The 21,505-nt window shown below is 44.3% G+C and overlaps 1 protein-coding gene across 1 annotated transcript; it reads right to left on the reverse strand.

The window, feature by feature from the left end:
- Window positions 1-14,507: 14,507 nt before the first annotated feature.
- S100Z (S100 calcium binding protein Z) lies at window positions 14,508-18,147 on the reverse strand. The gene is made up of 4 exons (XM_070234695.1): window positions 17,745-18,147; window positions 17,303-17,635; window positions 16,792-16,988; window positions 14,508-14,947 (listed from the first exon to the last, which is right to left on the reverse strand). The coding sequence occupies exons 3-4, from the start codon at window positions 16,930-16,932 to the stop codon at window positions 14,780-14,782; spliced, it is 309 nt and encodes a 102-aa protein (XP_070090796.1). The 5' UTR covers window positions 16,933-16,988; window positions 17,303-17,635; window positions 17,745-18,147; the 3' UTR covers window positions 14,508-14,779.
- Between the last annotated feature and the right edge of the window lie 3,358 nt (window positions 18,148-21,505).

A 21,505-nucleotide genomic window follows, 5' to 3' on the forward strand; every position in this document is an offset into this window, starting at 1 on the left:
AGTCAGCTGGGAGCTAGGAGCTGTAACAAATACCCCAGACTGGGTGGCTTAGACAACAGATATTTATTTCTCACAGTTCTGGAAGCTGGAAGTCCGAGATCAGGGTCCCAGGATGGTTGGGTTCTGGTGAGGACCCTCTTTCTGGTTTACCGACAGCTGCCTTCTTGCTGTGTCCTCAGACAGCAGGGAGAGTGAGTATCTCTCCCCTGTTTCTTCTTATAAGGGCACTAATCCCATTCACGAGGGCTCCACTCTTGTGACCTAACCCCCTCCCGGGGCTCCACCTCCAACACCATCACACTGGACAGTAGGGCTCCAACATATGAATTGGGGGTGGGGGCACATTCAGTCCATAGCAGACACTTAATGATCATACACGTTAACCAGGTAATTTCCGATACTAGAAGTATGATGAAGACAAAACAAGGAAACAGGACCAGGAATCACTGGGGGAGGGGTCTTTACATATGAGATCAGAACAGCCTCTCTGGGGAGGTAACATCTGAAGAGAGACGAGAAAGATGAGAAGGAGCCAACCACATGAGGATCTGTGGCCGAGGGAGAGCAGAGCTTGGCATCCCTGAGTGCACACTGAACCCCGGAAGGGGGCCGGTGGGCCGGGGCTTGGGAGAACACGGTGAGAGCTGGGGGTGCAGAGGTAGGTAGGAAGCCGATCCTGAGCTTGGACTCTAGAATGCCTCTCACCCAGAACTTCAGAAGGGGCCGCAGGGATTCAAACACCACTGGCTTTAGGGCTTCCCTCGACAGAGACGCATCCTCACACACTTCATTTCTTGTGGGTCAGCATCTTTTCTTCGGGCCCTGATGTCTTGCTCTTGCTACTGTTCATGGAAGAAGGAAGCAGCAGCAAAGTCTTAAAGCCATGCACACCTAAGAGAATCACGAGCAGGCTGAATGGGGTGGTTGTCCCAGCACTGAGCGATGAAGACACTGTCTAAATCACAGACAACGGCGTCAATAATAAAACATTCGGAGGAACCACAACAAGGAAATTAAGGACAGGAAGCTGGAGGAAAGAAAACCTAATCCTCGTATTACTGTGGAAATATCTAAGAAAAGAAAAGCGTAAGCCAGACAGCTTTGCAAGTCTTCAGGGGAAACCTTACTTTGAAAAGCCGACTCCAAAGCCCAGAGGTGAAGAGCAGTCAGTCTGGTTTCATCAGCCGACTTTCTCCCCAGCACCCTTTTCACCCAGCCCCTCTCTGCTTCCTCTTCTTCCTCTTTTTCTGGGACCCAGTCTGTCCTTCTTCCATCCCTGACATTTAGCCTGTTCCTCAAGTCTGGGTGTTAAGCTCCTGCTTGGTTTTCTCTGGAGCCTCTCTCCCCAGCTCTGGATCTCCTAGCCAGCTCGTGCGGCACTTTCTTGCGGGTCCTGCAGCAGCTCACCATTGGAGCAGACAGTGGAGCGAGGGCTGAAGTCCTGTCCCACTCACTCCCTCAGTCCTTCCCAGTTCCATTGCTGAACTTCCACCGTCATCTTTTCCCCAAAACTCATTACCTGCTTGTTGGGGACAATTGACCTGGTTTTGTACTTCCCTAGTGGTGAACCAACATGGAAGTGGCTTCCTGGGGTGTTATCAGCTTCCATTTGGCAGCCAGGACTATAGCATCACACTTTCCTGACCCTGGAGGCCATAATCACCAACTCTGAACTAGTCATTCCCCATAGTGGATAATTCTATGGCTCTCACGTCTGCAGCTAGGCCGGAGTCGCAGAGTAGGGTGCCAGGTGAATTCTAATCATTGCTCTTCTTAGAAAGAACAGGCTTCTCCACTGTCACGTGCCTAGATCATCTCCTGCCAACCCTGGTGACTTTCACCTCGAGGCGCCCCTCGACAGCCTGGATGCCACAGTTACACACTCGGAACAGACTTGTTACAGACCTTCCAAAGTGTGGTACCCGTACATTTTTATGTAACTTTTACAAGCATCATACAACATCTACAGAGGTTAATAAAGAGGAAATCTGTAACTTTTTAAGAAAAATAGCAGTTGTAGGAAATGGGAGATTGAGAGCAAATCATGCAAATGCAACAGAAGCAGGAGGCAGACAGACTCAGGACAAGAAAGAGAGAGTAAAGGGCCCAGAGGTGGCACACCACATCTCTTGCTCCTGGAATGAGATGGTGAGTGTGAGGGCTACTGTTTCCAGTGGGAAGTCTCCCACCCTCTCCTCAAAAAGGCATAAGCCCTGGTTATGGTCACTGTTGTGGTACTGAGCCTACAAGATGGCCAGTAATCATCCCCACCTCCTGGTGTTCACTCCTTTGTGTAATCCCCTCCCACATAGCACCAGGGTTAGTGTGTTGTGACCAATAAAATATGGTAAAAGGGATGGTATGTCACTTCTGAGATTACATTATGAAACACACTGTGACTTTTCTCTTTTTTCTCTTCACTCACTCACTCTTAGGGACCCCTGTGTCATGAGCAGCCCTAAGGAGAGGCCCTTGTGGCAAGGAACTGAAGCCTTGCACCAACAACCTCATGAGTGAACTTGGAAGTGGATCCTTTGGCCCAGTCAAGTCTTCAGAGACTGCAGCTCTGGTCTACAGCCTGACAGCAACATTGGGGGGCCCGTGAGCCAGAACCACCCAGCAAGGCTAAGAAATCAGTCCTGATTTCTGACCCTCAGACAATACATGAGATCATAAATTTTTGTTTTTTAGGCTACTAAGTTTTGGGGTAATTTGTTACACAGCAACAGATAACCAATACAGCTGCCATCATCCCTCTAACCTATACACATCTGGGGTCCTGCAGACCAGTGCCTCTCAAATTTTAAAGTGCATACGAACCACCTGGAGAATCTCGTTAAAATGCAGGTTCTGATCCGGTAATTTTGGGGTAAGGTTTTCTGCATTTCCAACAAGCTTTCAGATGCTGCTGATGCTGCTGGTCTCCAGACATTGAAGAGCAAGGCTGTAGTTGAAAACAGCCTGCCTGAGATGGAGCCACGGTGACTCTGTGGGCTGGGTGAGGAACCCGCCCCCATCTCAACACAAAGTCTGGTTCTGCATGCCAGAGGGTGAGTCACAGCTGCAAGAGGAACTACCACGAGTGGGCGAGGATCCTGCATTTACCTTGGTCTTGCCCTCCTACCCTCATCGGGGTGGTGCAGCCCAGGGCCCACTACACTCTAAAAGTGGGCAACCAGGCTTTGCACGGTGCCTGACGCAACACGGACTGGACAGCACCATCACTGAGACACTGTTAATGAGAGTCCAGGCTGACTCTCAGCAGGGCTCTCGAGCTCACCTTCACTGAACGGAAATGCAGTGACAGAGGGACCAATCAAATAAAATTACAAGGGAGCAGAGAGACGAATCCAGAACACGGGGCTTTCCACAGGACTACCTGGTTTCTGCAACATGGGCAGAGGGGGAAAATGAGAGGGGACTGCTGAGGATTGAAGCAGATTTAAGAGACTTAACAACCAAATGTAATTTGTGGATCTTGTTTGGTTTCTAATTCAAACAAACCAAGTACAAGAAGAGATATTTTGAAACAGCCATGGAAATTTGACTTCGAACTGAGTATTAGATGATACTACAGAATTGTTAAGTTTTTAGGTGTGATAATAACTTGTTTTTTTTAAAGAAAATGTCCGTATCTTCCCCCTATGATAAACTTTCATTACTTCTGTAATGAGAAATACTAAAAGGTTTTACTGTGGAGTCATGAATCTCAAGGTAAGTTCGGAGAACCCATTTCACACAGCTCTTCAGGTGTCCCGCAGTACTGATGCTGCTGTGAACACTTCCTCTCCTCTCTCTCGCCAACTTCTCTGCGTGAGCAGTCTGCTCCAAAGCCCCTGAATGCTAGGAACCGCTTAAGCCAGTCAGTGCTATTCCAGGCGGCCCCCTCCTGAGAGCGATGCTGCTCAAGGATGCTTTCCACTTTCTTTAGCCCTCAATGAGCACTTAGGAACTTCCTGACATCACAGGCCCACACAGTCACTTGAAATCCAGCCAATAGCCATGTAATATGTCTCTTGCTAATTATTGAAATGTTTAAATTGGGTGCATTTACTGTAAGTGTATGTACCACTTCGGGTGACTATTTCTGCTCTGCATTGAAGAGCGTGAGTAGCACTCCATTATACTCAGATGCACAGCCTCTCATGGAAGGTGGGCAGGCATGTTCCTTCTAAGTTAGGCAAATTCCAGTGAAGGAAAACACTGTCTACATCATTAAGCTGTGCATGAAAGCCAATGTGGGAAAAAAGTCTTAGCAGTGGATTCAGCTTCTAATGCCAATTGAAGGAAAATGTGCATTTCAGGAAAAGAACCATAAATGGCCAGCGAACACATAAAAATCTACTCCAAAACATTCACAAATTTAAAAATGCAAATTAAAAAGCCTATTCTATTGGCAAAAATAAAGTTGGATAATATCGAATGTTAGTGAAGATGTGGAAATGCAAGACTCAAATGGAGACACTGGGAGTATAAATCGGTACAAGGTTTTTGGATGGAAATTTGACACCACAGATAAAGATTTTAAATGTGTATACCTTTGACCCAACAAGTCAACTCCAGTTTCAGGAATTAACCCTACAGAGAGACTTTGCTACTGAAGTGTGTTCCTTCAGAATTCACATGTTGGAGCTCTAATCCCTGGGGTGACTGTATTTGGAGATGGGGGCGTTAGCAGGTAATTAAGGGGAAATGAGGTCATAAAGGGGGGCCCTAATCTGACTGGACTTCGGCCTTAGAGAAAGAGGAAGAGAGAGGGATCTGTGAGGACACAGCAAGAAGGTGGCCATCTGCCAGGCAGGAAGAGAGCCTCAAGATCAGCTGGCATCTTGATCTTGAACTTATCAGTCTCCAGAACTGTGAGAAAATACATTTCTGTTGTTCACACCACCCAGTCTCTGGCATTTGGTTCTGGCAGCCCGAGCAGACTAATATAGACTTCCTAAAGTTTGCACAGATCCGTGTTTAAGGATTGTCATTGCAGCGCTGTTTGTAAGAGCAAAAAATGGGAAACAACATAGTTGTCCACCAACAGGAAGTGAGACCTTGACACAATGGAAATATTGGGCATTGACATGCACTAAGGATCAACTTTGACCTTGGAATTCAGTCAATTTCTGCTTTTTTTTTTTGACCTAAGTTTCTTCCCCTTGGCCTATAGAAGACCAAATATCTAAATGACTACTTCAGTCTCGCTTCTGGCATTCCTGAACTTGTATGTGATTGTGAGACTGTGTAGTCACCACCTCATACCTAGGCAGCCCAACAACAAATGTGTCAATCAGAATTGTTGTCACTGACTATGGATAGTGCATGGAGGCATGCTAGATGAAAGACGGCAAATCTCATGTGTTTTATGTTTGGAAATTCCATTAGATGTGTAAAGTAGGAATTACTTATATATACATTTATATGTGCATTTGATATATAAATAAACTTGTTTTGAGATAATTATAGATTTACATGCAATTTTGAGAAATATTGATCTGAGACTTCTCTTTTCTAACGTAAGGATTTAGTGCTATAAATTTCTTTCTCAGCACTTCTTTAGTTTTATCTCACAAATTTTCATATGCTGTATTTTTATTGTCATTCGGCTTAATGTATATTTTAAATTTTCCTTGAGGCTTTCTCTTTGACCCATGGATTATTTAGAAGTGTGTCGTTTTGTTTCCTTGTGTTTGGAGAGTTTAGCATTATCTTTCTGCTGCGGATTTCTAGTGGATTTCCATTGTGGTCAGAGAACACACTCATAATTTCAATGGGTTTAAACATGTTCATTTGTTGGGGGTTTTTTGTTGTTGTTGTTGTTGTCATTTTTACAAAGATTGGCACCTGAGCTAACAACTGTTGCCAATCTTTTTTTTTTCTGCTTTTTCTCCCCAAATCCCCTAGGTACATAGTTGTATATTTTAGTTGTGGGTCCTTCTAGTTGTGGCATGTGGGACACCGCCTCAACGTGGCCTGATGAATGGTGCCATGTCCATGCCTAGGATCCAAACTGGTGAAACCCGGGGCCACCAAAGTGGAGCATGCAAACTTAACCATTCGGCCATTGGGCAGGCCCCCTGTTGTTTGTTTTTTATGGCCTAGGACATGGTCTGACTTGGTATATGTTCCATGGGCACTTGAAAAGAATGCATAGTCTACTCTTTATGAGCAGTGTTCTGTGAATGTCAATTAGATCCTGTTGGTTGATAGTGGTATTGATTTCTTCTATTTCTAATTTTCTATTTAGCTGTTCTATCAATTGTTGAGAGAGGTGTGTTGAAGTCTTCAACTATAATTGTGAATTTATCTACTCCTCCTTTTAGTTTCATCAGTTTCTAGTTACAGATTTTGTAGTTCTGTTGTTTGATACAAATACATTTAGGATTGATATGTCTTCTTGGTAGATGGACCTTTTTATCAATATGTAATTTCTCTGTCTCTGATAATTTTGTTTGCTCTGAAGTCTAACTTTATCTAATATTAATATTACCAATCCTGCTTTCTTCTATTAATATCTGTATGGTGTAAGTTTTCCTGTCCTTTTACTTTCAATCTACCTGTATCATTATATTTGAAGTGAGTTTCTGGTAGACAGCATATATAGTTGCGCCATGTTTTTAATCCATTCTATGTTTTAATTCTTGTATTTAGACCAGTTATATTTAATGTAATTATTGATATGTTAGGGCTTAAGTCTACCATTTTATTTGTTGTTTTCTGTTTATTCTCTGTTTTTTATGTCTCTGTTTTCTTTTTCCTTCTTTCTTGTAGGTTATTGAATAATTTTTAGAATTCCATCTTGATTTATCTATAGTGTTTTGAGTATATCTTTTGTATAGATTTTTTAGTGATTGTTCTTGTTAATATATACATTGCAGGAGCAAATCTAGCTTCTGGAGAAATTATTGTCCCTATAGTATAATATCCAACTTGTAAACTATGACTACCAAAACTTTTAATAATAAAATTGTAATAATTATACTTTAAAATAAAAGCTTGGCTTTATTCTTTTATGCAGGAAGTTCTTTCTATGATGGTGATATTTAACTTCAGTGTCAGCTTTGGCCAAATATTTAATTTAACAGTTGGCCATTTGACAGCCCAAACATATATTCAGTGCATCTCTATAAGCTGCTATCAAAAAGAATAAGATGAAATAGAATAGCAAAAACAGTTTTGAAAAAGTAGTATAAAATTAAAAGACTCAGACTACCTTTTTTCAAGACTTACTATAAAGCAATAATTATTAAGATGATATGGTATTAGGGAAAAGATAGACAATAGGTCAACAGAACAGAGCCCAGAAATACACCCACGTGCATCACAAAGGCAATTCAGCGGAAAAAGGATAGTCTTTTCAACAAACGTTATTGAAATAGACACTTATGCCAAAAATAAAAAATAACTTCAACCCATACCTCCCACCATACAAAAACACTAACATAAAATGAATCATAAACCTAAAGGTAGAATCTAAATTTATAAAATTTCTTAAAAGTAAGAGAGAAGAAGTAAAAGAACGAAATCCTTGTGACTTTGGGTTAAGCCCGGGTTTCTCAGCCTTGGCAGTGCTGACATCTTGGACTGGATGATTCTTCGTCGTGAAGGGCTCTTCTGGGCCCTGTAGGGTGTTTCGCAGCATGCTGAGCCCCACCAGATGCCAGTAGCACCCCACCCTCCACGGTAACAATCAAACCTGTGCTCAGACATTGCCAAATGTTTGGGCGGGGGTCATCTCCTATTTGAAAACCACTGAGTTAGGTAAAGACTTCTTTAATACAATATCAAAAGCATGATCCATTTTTTAAAAATGATGAATTTGACTTTTTTAAAATTAAAAATTTCTGCCCTGTGGAAGACCGTGTTAGGCAAACGGAGAGGGAGAAAATATTTGTAGAACACGTATTTGACAAAGCTTTTACATCTAGAATATATTAAAAACTCAAGAATAAAAACATAAACAACCCAACGTTTTTTAATGGGCCAAAGACTTGAACAGATACTTAACCAAAGAAGACACATAGAGGGCAAATAAACATATAAAAAAATGTTCCACATCAGTAGTCATCAGGGAAACTCAACTTAAAACCACAATGAAATATCATTTCACATCCATTAGGAAGGTTAAATTTAAAATCTATAGTACCATAATGCCCAGCAATCCTACTCTTAGGTACAAGAGAAACGAAAATTTATGTCCATATAAAAACCTGTTTATAGCAGGCTCATTCAGTCACTCAAAACTGGAAACACCTAAATGTGCTTCACTTGGTGAATGAATAAACAAATTGTGGTTTATTCGGAATAATGAAAGACTGCTTACTCAGCAAAAAAGGGAACAAACTACTGGGACATACAAAATCATGGATGAATCTCAAATGTGTTATGCTAAGTGAAAAAAAGCCAGACACAACGGCTATATACTATATGATTCCATTTACATGACATGCTGGAAAAGGCAAAACTATAAAAACAAAATACTGATCGATTAGTCGTCTCCAGGGGCCAGGAGGGAGTGTGGGGTGGGAAGCAACTAACCCCTTTTTTTTTTTCCCAAAGAAACCTCCCAGGATGTTTGTTGTTTGTTTTTAAATTATCTTCTTTAAAAAAAAAAAGCCTTCATTATAATCTAATGAATGGAATGTCAGATGCCTCTATGGCCAACATGAATGTACCTACATAATTTGCAAAATGTATTCACTCCCCAAGATAGTAAGTGTGTGCCACTGTTGCGTGGGAAGAGAGCCTCTAACGTGGAAACTAGTTAGGTGGACATCGCGGGTTTTAAAATGTCCTTGGGCCTTAACTTGTGATTGTTCTTCGATGGTACTAGACGATAGTTGATGACCAACTTTCTATCATTTGGGACTTGTTGATAGGGAGGTTTGCAATAACCCCCTTAAAAAGGTCATTTCTCGTTTATCCCTGTGCATCTCCAGGGACCAGCACATGACAACCTGCTCTCTCTCAATGAAGGGGCAGGTGGCTGTGATTTGGCTAGTGCTATAACTGTCCTCTGGAAAGCTTCATGGTGGTGATGACGTGAACAAAGAAAGGCCTTGGCATCCTCACGATCGGTTCAGTTCATCCTCTGCTTTGTTGGTGCTCTGCTAGGCGCTCAGGTCAGAAAGAAAAGTGAGACCGCACAGAGGGAGATGTGGTGAGAGCAAGCGTGGCTGAGGAAGCGGTCTCAGAGAAAGATGTTTTAATTGGCTAGAGTAGGTGAGGGAGGGCTAAAAGCAAACAAATCTAGAGTAGCAGGAATTCTCTAACAAAAATAAATCACAGCACCTTTTCAGAGTATTGTTCATTGTTGAAACATCAGAAATTAGATAAAACTATAAAGAAAACAACGAAATTTCCTTACAGGAAATTACTTGTAATGCCACCAATCATGGGGAACATCTTGGGGGTCTGGCTCTAGCATTTTTTCAGGGTATATGTACCCAGATGTTAGAATTTTGGCTGAGCCCTCAAGACAAGAGATGCTACGTTCCAAAGGAAAGCTGGAGAACACAATGCAAGACTTGTAAAAGGAGACGGTAGCAGCCCAGAGTGCACCCTTAGCTGATTACTCACGTCCAGCGAAGGAGGGGAGGCTGAGGGACGCTTAGATACGAGAAGAGGACCCTAGGGAGAGGTTACAGGAATGCCACGGGGCCCGCACTCCACCAGCCCCTCTCCTTCCTCCAGAGCTCAGGGGAATCTCTTTTTCCGTCTCAGAGGAAATCCCTTCCTCAGCAATCATTCGCTTTCTCCGGACATTTTCCTTGGAGGCACCTCACATAATTGCCTCAATGGCTGTGGCTCTTGGAAACAAAAGCTGGAAAGGGAAGTGGTTTTTAGCCAACTTTTGCTTCCCAGCCCATCACAGACCTCCCCTCGATAAGGAACCCCACTCTCTTCTTGGTTGGGATAAAGAAAATGAAAAATTGCAAGTAGAAACAAGGTAATATCTTAAAAAAACATGCTGCAACACTTTTTTAAAACCAAATTGGGACCCTGTCAAATATGTTTTTTTTGTTATCCTTCTCCCCAAAGCCCTCCAGTACATAGCTGTAGATTCCAGTTGTGAGTGCCTCTGGTTGTGGCATGTGGGATGCCACCTCAGCATGGCCTGATGAGTGGTGCCATGTCCGCGCCCAGGATCTGAACCGGCGAAACCCTGCACTGCCAAAGCAGAGCGCGAGAACTTAACCACTCAGCCACAGGGTCGGCCCCGTATCAAATATCCTGTTGTCTAAAGTTGATATTATACAGTAGACACTTTCCATTATAATAAGCGTTCTTTGAAAACATGTTTAGTGACTGCATAGCGTTCCATTTCTTGAAAAGAAACTCTTTGAGAAAGCTGGAGAAGTCAAGAGAAACAGCCTTTCCCCGTGGCAGAGTTGGCAGACATCTCTGGTAGGAACCAGCTTGAGAGAGTGGGTTGGATAAAACCCACAAGCTACAGATCTAGGCTGGACCAGAGATGTTTGTCCCATTACCGTTACCACATCTTCATCTCCACGGTTACCACTTACTGTGTTCCAGGCACTTGCTGTCTTACTTTATCAGAGTTCTAACCATGAAACTTAAGGGTCCTTAATAATCACCTAGAGTACTTGCTATCGATACAGATTCTCACCCACCCTCCTCCTCCATTCTGATTCATTTGACCTGCGGTGGGGCCTGGGAATCCCAATTTTCAGTAAGTACCCCTAGTTGATTAGGATGCAGGTGAGCCACCACAGTTGAGACATGCCAGAGAAACGATGCTTCAAGAAGTTAAATAACTTGCCCAAGAGCTTTGACCTGAGGATGTCTAGTGGCACCCTTTCCCTCCCCGCCTCCTTACCCCCCCCCCCCCCCACCAGTGTCCCAGGAAGGTCTGTCCTGGTTTCTCCCATCTCTCTCCCCTTCTCCTGGGCCCTCTCTGTGCCTAATGCCTTGTGTTGTCTTATATTCTTCCAAAGGAGGTATGCCCCAGCAGGAACCGATCTCCAGCTGCCTGCTTCCAAAACACCACCTCCATACTTTTGTTCAAACCCTTTCCTCTTCATCCTAGAATCTAGACCATTTTTATCAGCACCATGGGCATCACCTGGGAGTTGGTTAGAAACAGAATCTCAAGCCACCATCCAGACCTACTGATGCAGAATCAGACCCCCAGGTGATTCACATGCACATTGTAGTTGGAGCAGCCGCTGTCCTAGACGCTGCTCAGCCAGACCTTGATCTGATTATCACCATCAAAGCAGTGTGTCAACTCTGTTTGCAATCAGAATCACCTGATGGTCTTTAAAAACTGCTGATGCCTGAGCCCCATCCCCAGACCAGTTGAGTCAGGATCCTTGTGTGGGTGGAGCTTATCCATCTATATTTTTAATGTCATCTCAGAGGAATGCAATGTGAAGTTAGGGTTCAAAATCACTGCTTTAAAGATTTATAAATTTTAAAGGGATTTTTAAAAACATAAGAAAAACTACTTTAAAAGAAAAAAAATGCATAAAATCCCACAATGATTTCCCATAACATTCAGGATTTCAAACGTCTCCCATTAGCACCGGAGGCCCTTTCTGACTCTGAGTCCTGCCTCCGGCTCTCCCCGACCCCACACCCTGGGGTGCCCAAACCACTTCATTCCCCAGAACAGTTGCTGTTACTTCCCACCTGCACGGCTCTGCCCCCGGCCTCTCTTCCTTTAATAAGCTTCCCCAGTTTCTTTGTCTTGTCAGCGACTTGACTCCAGGCTTCTGCCCCTGGAAAACCTTCCTTGACCCCACTATCCTTGCGGAGAAAAGAAAAATATCTGTTTCTAAAATTAAAACTTAAGATTTTGTTTAATGCTTTCTAGCTGTTTGTACCGTCAGTCACATCTCAAACCCAGGGCTCCGAGCAGACGCAGGCTGTCGTCTCCCATAAGGCTCGTCTCCCAGTAACCACGCTGGGAAAATGTTAAACATCAGAACGTGCTAATTCAGAGATGACTCTTGAACAGCGTTTAAAATTGATTTAAACTATAGCAAATGCCAGTGCCTCTGGGCAGAAGAAATAATTTTGCCTCCTACAAACTGATTGTATGTACCTAACACACAGAAAGGAGAGCCTTTCCTTTACTAGAAAAGAGCTTTCGGTACCTCACGTAATTCTTACTCATTTGAAATCTAATTTGACGCACAAATTGCTTTTCCTCACTTTTGATTGATTTTTAGAAACGCCGTGAAATGAACATTGTTTTTCCATTTATTTCTCTATGTTGAGAAGGTCCTTCCTAGATTAATATGTGGGGAAATTTTGGGGTTTACATTTTATGTTTTGGTGACCCATTTAGAATACGTAAACTTTGGACCAAATTAAAAGTTTTAAGGCCCCTGGAAAATGTTCAGACCTTCTGCATGAGTAAAGTGACTTCTGGTAAGAAAAAAGCCTAAACTCTCCTGAAATATGTGTTGCATTTTTTTTCTCATTTTTTGTTTCCAACCTTCTGAGAGACAGGGGTGAGCAAACACCAAGGTCCACATTTCTGCTCTTGAATGCTCTGGCATCTAAATTCTGTTTTATCTGCTCAGAACTGGCTTGAGGGAGACAAAACAATATTCTTTTAAGGAAAAAAATGATAGGTCTTAGCCCTAGAAAATCAACAACTGGCAGGTTCTTTCATCTGTTCATTAGGCAAACGTTTATTGAGTACCTTCCATCTGCCAGACCAGGGGAGAGGCACTTTTGTAAGCAGCCACTCCTGTCAGGGTTATGGATGTCGCTGGTCATCTCTACCCCGGCAAATCCAATGGTCAGTCCTTCTCATCCTACAGCTCCTCTCAGTGCTTTCAGCCTCTTTCTTTCGTCAAAAGCTTTCTTCTCGAGGCTTCTGCAGCTCTCTACTCTCCCACTCTCCCTGGCCGTGCCTTGGCTGTATCATTTGCTGCCTCCTCTTTTTCCTGATAACTCTTGCACCTTCCTTCTTCTCCATCTACATTCTCATCCTAAGTGATCTCCTCTGCTCCTGTGGCTTACAACCATCAAGATGTTAATGATGCCCAGATCCGTGTCTCCAGTCCCTTCTTGACCCTCAACTCTAGGCTAGATCATATACCCAACTGCCCATGTGATGGCTCCACTTGGTTGTCCAATAGGCACCTCAAACAGAGGGAGAGATTTCCCCTTGATGACCCCACACTAAAGCTCTTCCTCTCCCAGTCTTTCCCATTTAGTAAAATATCATTTGCATGACCAAAAATCTAAACATTAGAGACTGTGTTTGGCTGCACGTAACAGAATCTAACTTAACCAGAGAGCAGTTATTTTTTTTCACCTAAGGAGGACCAGAGGCAGGCAGACCAGGGCTGGGCAGTGGCTCCTCAATGACAACAATGTCCTGGGCTGCTTCTATCTTTTTTCTTCACTGATCTCAAGGTTGCAAGACAGCAGCCCAGCCTCCAGCCTCACATCCACATCCCAGTGGAAAGAAAAGGAAGGGATTAACAAGGTAGAAGGCTTAGAGCCTATATGGAAATAGCAAACCATGCCCAGAAATTCCCAGTAGACTTCTGCTTTCTCTCTCATTGTCCAGAAGTGTGTTACAAACCCCACCTCAGCTGCAAGAGAGGCTGAGAAATAGAGGATTTTAGCTGGCCACATTCCACCCTGCACAAATCAGGGCTCTGATGTATGGAAGAAAGATAGGACAGACATTGGATAGGCAACAGCAGTGACTGCTCTACCATCCTGGACCGCTCTCTCTTCCTACCTCTCCTTAACAATCCACCCGCAAGTCCCACCTCCAACAGACTAACAATTCACCTGCTTCTCGTCATTGCCGTTGCTCAAATCCTGGCTTGAGACGCCACCACCTTTCACGCAGACCACAGCCACGGCCTCCTAACTCCTCTCCGTCTTCCACGGTGCCCTCTTCTGTAGTCCTTTCTTCACACGGTAGCCGGGGTAAGGATTTAGAAGTATAAATATAGTCATATCATTCCCTTCTAAAGTTCTCCTAAGGATCTGTCCTGGTTTGGGTTATCCCTGAAGCAGACCCTGAGACGAGGATGTGCATGCAAGTTGTTGATTTGAAAGGTGCAGGACACAAGGTGGGGAACCAGAGTGAGGCAAGAAAGGGAAGGTAGCCCAGAGAAGGTGCCAGATTAAGCCAGCCTCCCCAGGGGTCACTGAAGCTTAACCCCAGGGGAAGCCCTGGGAAACGGTATAAACACTTGTCTCAGAATTACGTGACCCAAGGGGCCAGGGACGGTATTTACACACCAGCCCCCAAGAGCTGCTGTCTTCAGCTCTCTTGGCTTGAGCACCGAGCCCTGAATCTACCCTTCCCTGACCTCACTCACTGGAAAAAGCCAGCACTTTCTTCTATTCATCAGCCTTTCTGCTTTACAGAGCCTCACAGCTTCTTCCATTTGAAGCAGAATCACAAGGAGGGGGAGGGGGAGGGCCAGTCAATTTCTTTAATAAGAAGTTCAAACAGAATTCAAGAATGAGGAATGTCTGTCTGAGGAATTTGCTGAGTTCTAGTCTCATTTGAAAGTAGCTAAATTTTTTATTTTTGTGATGCTCTGACAGACAAAAAGTGCATAGAACATCTTTAATAATATAGGAAAATTCCAAGTAGGGCATATAAGATTTGGAATATTTATTTAAAGTCAATATATTAAAGTGTACATCATTTAACAGTATTGGCAATTAAATATATGTATATTATCTCTGTAAAGGGCATTACTGTAACCACAGGTCTGGAGGATAGGAATGAACAAGCAACTAACTTGGGATACAGTTCCACCTTCAGCTTAGCTTACTACTTATCTTTTTTTCCTTTCTTCGTCAATTGTTCCACAAAGTAATCATTACAAGCAACTGTCAGAGCTGCCACCATGACCACGAATTCATTAAAATCCACTTCATTGTCCTTATTGGCATCCAGGTCCTGCATTACCTTATCAACCAACTGGGGATCCTTTTGGCACTAAAACGAAAAAAAAAAAAATTTCTAACTCCCAGGCTTTGAAGCTCACAATGACAACTGAAACTGCATCTTCCTTTTATTTACATTAAAGTATTGATTTGCATTTTTAGTATCTAAGGACAATTTCCAAGAGCCTGTTTGCAGGTCAGTTTGAACCGGGCACAAATTCTAAGTGAGTCCAGCCCTCTGCTCCAGGGCCACAGAATCCTGGCTCAGACCTACAGAACAAGCAGAGCAGACAGCGGCTCAGAGTGTATTCACACGCCATCACAGGTCGAGGGCCGCCATCACAGGTCGAGGGCCGGGACACGGGGAGGCAGGTGGGGGACATGGAAAGGAGGCAGCTTTGAAGCCAAAAAGGGATAGTGGGGGCTCTGGCACTTACCAACAATGGGATTTGAGCAAATCACGTAATGCTTTTTAATTTCCTTATTTGTAAAATGGAGAGAATAGTATCTCCCCGCAAATTTGGGGGGATATTTCAACACACTTTTAAAAGTCCTGGGCACCAGGTTGCTAGAGTTAGCAAATGAAAACACAGGAGGCCCATCTGAATTTCAGATGGGCAAGGAATAGTTTTCTAGTTACGCACGTCCCCAATGCTGCATGCGACACTCAAGGTTTCATCCGGCAGCCTTACTGAGCACAACATCTGACACGCCAAAGAGCCACTAGGGAAGGGCAGCTCTCGTACGGACAACGGCTTTTTATCCTTAGGAAGGACAGCAAGGAGCCCACGGGGAGATGGGGGCTGAGGAAGGGCAGGGCTGGGCAGCCCACCTCCCCTGTGAGGACGGGTTGATGAGAGGTTTCCAAAAGCCGTTCGTCTCCTCGGGGGAACTCCCCACTGCCTTCTCCCTGGCTGCCAACCATTCGCTGGTTGGAAACTTAAATTTAATTGATCACAAACAAGAGTAAATTTCACTTGAATAAATCAATGTGCCAAGTTTGCCCTACTGAAGCTTTTATTCTAAATGTTCTATAACATAGCTGCCAACCCAAATTTGAGGGGGAAAAAAAAGGTCCTGGGGATTCCTAAAATCAGTAAAAAAGTACCACGAAGAATTACTATGTTAAAGCGTTTGACTTTAAGTTTTTCCCATGGAGGGTGGGGAGAAAAGAGTGGGGTCCTTACAGTCACTGTCGTCTTACTACAGGGTCTGGACAGAGTAAACACACACAAGGGCAGAACACTGGGCTAAAATCAACTCAAGGCAGCTTCATCCCCACCAGAACGAGGGTTTTCCTCAGAGCAGGCCTCACACTCCACTGTAAGCTTTCACGAGTAGATTTACTGAGCTCCTAGCTATTTTGGTGAATCTTTATGAATCTGCTTGCTACCCAACTGGTCACTGGCTAGACACCCCCATCCGTCGATCCCAATCAGCTTGGGCTTGGCTGACAAAGCTAAGTATTTGTCATTTACTAAAAAATTTGCCACCACAGCATAAAGCATCCCAGTCTTCATTTCTGTCCCCAAACATAATATTTATTAATTTACTGCCAGCTGAGCAAAGCTTCAGGTATAACTAGTATAACTAGTTATAACTCCTGGCATAACTAGCTATGTCTTTGGTTGCAGCACCAGGACGTTGAGTAATTGATGGAAGCCTCAAATATAACGTCTGCACTTGGGCATCCTCACCACAGGCAACATGGAGGAGAGCACATGCCTGCATTCACAGAAGCAAAGGTCTCTAGTGCTGCCTTCCCCTGAATTTTGAATCTCAGAACAAATTATACTGTGTTTGTGGCAGAATCACAGGAGACCACGTACACAGAGCTGTCCCTGGCTGGGTCCCCCAACCACCTCGACGGAGTGGGGCAGGAAAGCCGTGACTCACCGAGAGGAATTCCGTGAGCTCGCGCTGCAGGAGCAGCTTCAGTTCCCCCTTGTTGAGCTTGAACCTGTCCCCTTCCCTGCAGGAGTAGCGGTGGAACACTCTGATCATGGTGCTCATGGCCATCTCCAGCTGGGTGGGCATGTCGGCAGCAGAGCTGACCACTCCAGGGGCAGACCACCAGACTCAGGGAGGAGACACTTGTTCAAAATAAGCAGGTGGGGAAACATCAACACTTTGGTTAAAATAGAGCATCACCACCCCCGGGTCACCCTGAGAGGGATGGTTGTTAAACCGTAACAAACTTCAGTTGAACCAAGTGCTCTGGCGTCCAAGGCAAGCTGCAGAGGAGACCTGTGCAGGGGGGTCTGCTCCTCCTTAATCCCCACCCCCCCCCCAAGATGTGGCAGTTCCAGCGTGTTTGTAAGTTAGCAACCAGACAACAAGCACAGAGTCACGTTAAAGCACAGATTAAAAATAAATAAAAAGAGGAAGAATATACCTAATCTCATACCTGTTCAGCCAACACACAGCTCCGTCAACAGGTGTTTATGGTGAAACTATACACATTTATAACTGGGGTTCCGCCTCGCACACCTGTTCCCAGGAAGATGAAAATTACCAGTGACAAGAGATTCAAGCGGCAGGGCCTCTGCGTCTGTTTTTAATCACCAGGATGAACAGGTGTGAGCCGCTGCCCCAGGGGCCATCGAGGCAAGGTTGGCGCCCTTCATGTGCATCAGATGAGAGGGCAAAGAGCGAGAGAGGGAGCATTCAGTCAGCCCTCGTTACCAGGCGTGTGGTCCAACGCAGTCAGGCGCTAGGACGTCGGTGACCGGGAAGAACTCTAAAAATAGAGGAGGAAAGAACAAACACTGATTCAAACGCTGGGACTCCTCAGCAAAGCCGATGGCAAGGTCAAGGGAATAAAGTCAGAGCACACCAGTTAAACTAACCCAAAGGACAGCTGTGCCGCTGTAGAAAAAAAGAACTAGGAAGCTCTCCATGTGCCGATTTAGAAAAGAAGAAAGCAGCGATCCGGCTGGTAGGAAAGAAGCTAAGACTATACATGCACACCTTCTGCATTTGCCTACAGAGTCCCTGCAAATATTCACAGCAAGTAAAGAAGGTGTGGGGAGGGAGTCTCTCATTCACACCCTCTTAACTCATTTTAACTTTTTCAGTTATAGGAACGCATCGCCTGCTCAAACAAATGGAAACAAGCCGCAGCAGGAATCCACAGGGGGGATTTCCAAGTAAAAGAAACTTAAAGAGTCACTGGGAAAACCAGAGCCAGCACTGGCCTCCGCACCTTTCACTGCGGCCTGTCCTCCCAGGCCTGGAACGCGTGACGCAGAGAGCACACCAGCCTCACACTCCTCCTTCCTCCTGACAGGCCTATTGGCATGTATCCTCAGCGAGCCTCTCAGCGCCCGGCACGCCACGGGGACCTCCCATCCACTCCCCGCGGATGCTCCCACTGTATTCCTAAAGCCCAATTCCCAAATATATGTTTAATTTAGTTTTTTATTATTAAGGGAATAATGCATGTGGTAAAATAATATTTTGAATACTCAAGAGTATGAAATAAAAGTCCACCATTCCCCACCCTAGACCCCTCGTTAACCCTTTCCCCTGTGAGGTGGCAGCGTGGCTGCACGGATGCCTGGCTTCAGTTCTCACCTCTGCCACCAACTAGTCATGTGACCCTGGCTAGTCCCTCACCCCTCTGGTCTCAGCTTCCTAATGTGTATAAACATGATAAGAGCAGTGTCTACCCAACAGGATTCACTGAGTTAAAACACGTGCCTGGGACATAGTGCGATGTCTGTGTCAGCTATAATTATCCTTACAGAAAAAAAGGTGTATGTATATAACTTACATAATTATCTATAATATTACACAAGGACCCTTAAATATACATAAACAGCATCAACATGCATGCACCTTGGGTTTTTTTTCCCCCGCTTAATATATATGTTAGAAATCTTGCTATATCAGCACATGCAGATCTACCCCATTCTTTGTGAAAGTTGCGTTATTCCACTGGATGAATGTGCCCACATGTGGTCAAGAAATACTTATCAGGCACGTATGTTATGCCAGGCCTTGTGGAAAAACGACAGAAGCAACTTGCCCTTGGAGAAAATTTTGTTGCTATTTGTAGTGGGGTTATGTTAAACGTATGGAACGCAGGAACACTGACATCTTTTTCATGTCGGGTCTTCCCACCCAAGAACACGCTTTTCTGGGTCTCCTCATTTCTGAATGCCCTTGCCTCTCTCCAACTCTTAAATGCGTTCCCCACCGATTTCAGCTACTCCGATCGTTTCAATCACCCCCAAATCATATTTTTTGGCCCAGATCTTTGCTGGTCTCCAAAACCACCTACCCAACCACCTCCTGGACCTCATTCCTGCCTGAGTGTCCCACAAGTTCCTCAAACTCAATTAGAACCAAAGCATCACGCATGTCCTCTGCCCACGCAGCCTGCCCCTCCTGCTGTGCTGGCCGTCTCAGTCCCCCAGGTGCACTCGTCACCCAGCTTTTGGCACTATTTTAAAATGTCAGTTGAACTCATCCATTTCTCTATATTCTTCACCACCTTCAGGACTTGATAACTTTTGGTCTCTATTACTGTGATAGCTTCCTTTCTGCTCTTTCTCCTTTCTTCTGTCTATTCTCCTCCATCTGAGCTCCATTCTGCTGCCTGAGTAGTTTATCTAAAATACACATCAATGCCCACACTCCTGGGCATTCAAAGTTCTGACCCTGCCTACAAAAGGACGAAAATGCCGCGCTCTCTCAGTCTTCCATGCCTTGGCACCTTCTGGGCCCATCGCCTGCAATGCTAATTCCATGCACTCCTTAAGGCTCAGTTCAACTATGTCCCCTTGGAAGTTCTTCTGCACTCTTCCCGACTATCCAACCTCCACCTCTGACGGTGTCCGCTCCATCCTCCCTCAAGCCCTGGAGCATCCCTTTATTTCCTCATTGCGCTTACCACACAGTTCTGGAATCAGACAGACATTTACTGGAATCTGATTTGAGAGACGAGAATGCGGCCTCTGCATCCTTTGCTCTTGGGGTTTAAAAGCAAGGTGGTTTCCACCTGGTTCCCGCTTGGCTGTAGCAGAGCCAGCTGTTTCCTTTAGCACATGCTGCCCCTTAGTGTCAGGCTCAGGGACTGCTTCTGGAAGCCCGCTGATTCCCAGCAGGCACCCGAGACTGCTCCTGTGGTGAGCAGCCCATCCCCAGGGCTTCTCTGTGATGTAAGCCGGCCCCAGCCTCTGCCTCCAGGGCCTTTCAGAAACAAAGACCGTGACTAAAGGCTCGCTAGGGCTCTGTCAGGCTAGGGATACAAATTTACAGGTGACATGAAGGGGTGGGGATGGGGAGACACGCCTGCTTATGGCAAACAAGGGTCATCCAGTAGCACCCGGTACTTGCGCTGTTACTTATTACAGGCTCATTTTTCAATTTTTGGCATGAGTCATAACACTAAGGGCTACAGGGTACAACTCTACATCCAAGACAGTGAGCAAACAATGAGGGACACGGAAATAATCCAGTTTGGGGGAGTTGTAAGTAAGGGCTATTTTAGAGAAAAAAAAGCCAGCACAGATCCACAGGTGGGAGCAAACAGGAGAGCTGTTTGAAAGCAGGGCTTTAGCTGTGGAGCCTCAAAGACAAGACTACGTGCAAAATAAGCCATAGACTAGAGAAGCATGAGAAAAATTTAATTAGTGAAAATAGCAAAATAAAAATCGTATGTACACTATAATGATAAAAATTGGTGTACATAAAGAAGGAAAATACAGATAGTTTTAATGGTATTTAATAGAATTATGGATGGTTTAAAAATTCTTTAATGCTGCTGTTGAATTTTGTTATCCATTAAAACATTAATTGTAATTATACAGTATCTCAAGTTGTAGTCTATCTCCACATTAGGCAATGTCTTTGAACGTATAATGTTGAATTTTAAAACTTAGCATATAAAATTCTAGATTCTAAATGATCATGTTATGTTTTTACATTGCAAATATGCAAAAATAGGAAATATGCAGAAGTGTTCATAGGTGTTTTTTAAGGGTGGTTTTTCTTTCTGCTTGTGTTATTCTTGTTTTTAGTAATTTTAAATCTTCAGTAATGAGTATATTTTACTGGTATAACAAAAAAAGAAATGAAGTGTTTTAAAACTCAGTGTTGACAAAGCATTTGAATCACCCAAATGCTGACTTTCCACTGGCACTTTCCAGTTTATAAAGCCTTTTTCACACACGCTATTAAGCAGCAAGCATTTGCCCACTGCTGGATAGAGTCTGTGAGAGATCGTGTAATTCAAGACAAATGCTTAAAGTGTTACTGAAAAATACATGACATATTATGAAATACTCAACCCACTGTAAGGTCCATGACATAACTGGGCCTCCTTCTGCATGGGAGGAAAGTGACATCTTGGGCTAAATGCCCTTGAAGTTCCCTTGCCTTTAAAAATTTTCTGATTCCAAAATTAGGTTAAAGGATCAGTGTGTGTCTTTGTGTGTGTGAGCGGACCTGTGTGCGGGTTTTTCATCCTTCAGAAAACAATTTGGACAATGACGTGAAGGGCAGCGGTCCCTGGAAGAACTTCAAGAGAGCTGTGACTGCTCGCTTTTTCTCCTCACCCTTCGCTCCAGGAGAACAGATTTAGAGAATCTGCCACACATTTCTG

Source organism: Equus caballus, chromosome 14, assembly GCF_041296265.1.
Source record: "Equus caballus isolate H_3958 breed thoroughbred chromosome 14, TB-T2T, whole genome shotgun sequence".
Taxonomy (NCBI): domain Eukaryota; kingdom Metazoa; phylum Chordata; class Mammalia; order Perissodactyla; family Equidae; genus Equus; species Equus caballus.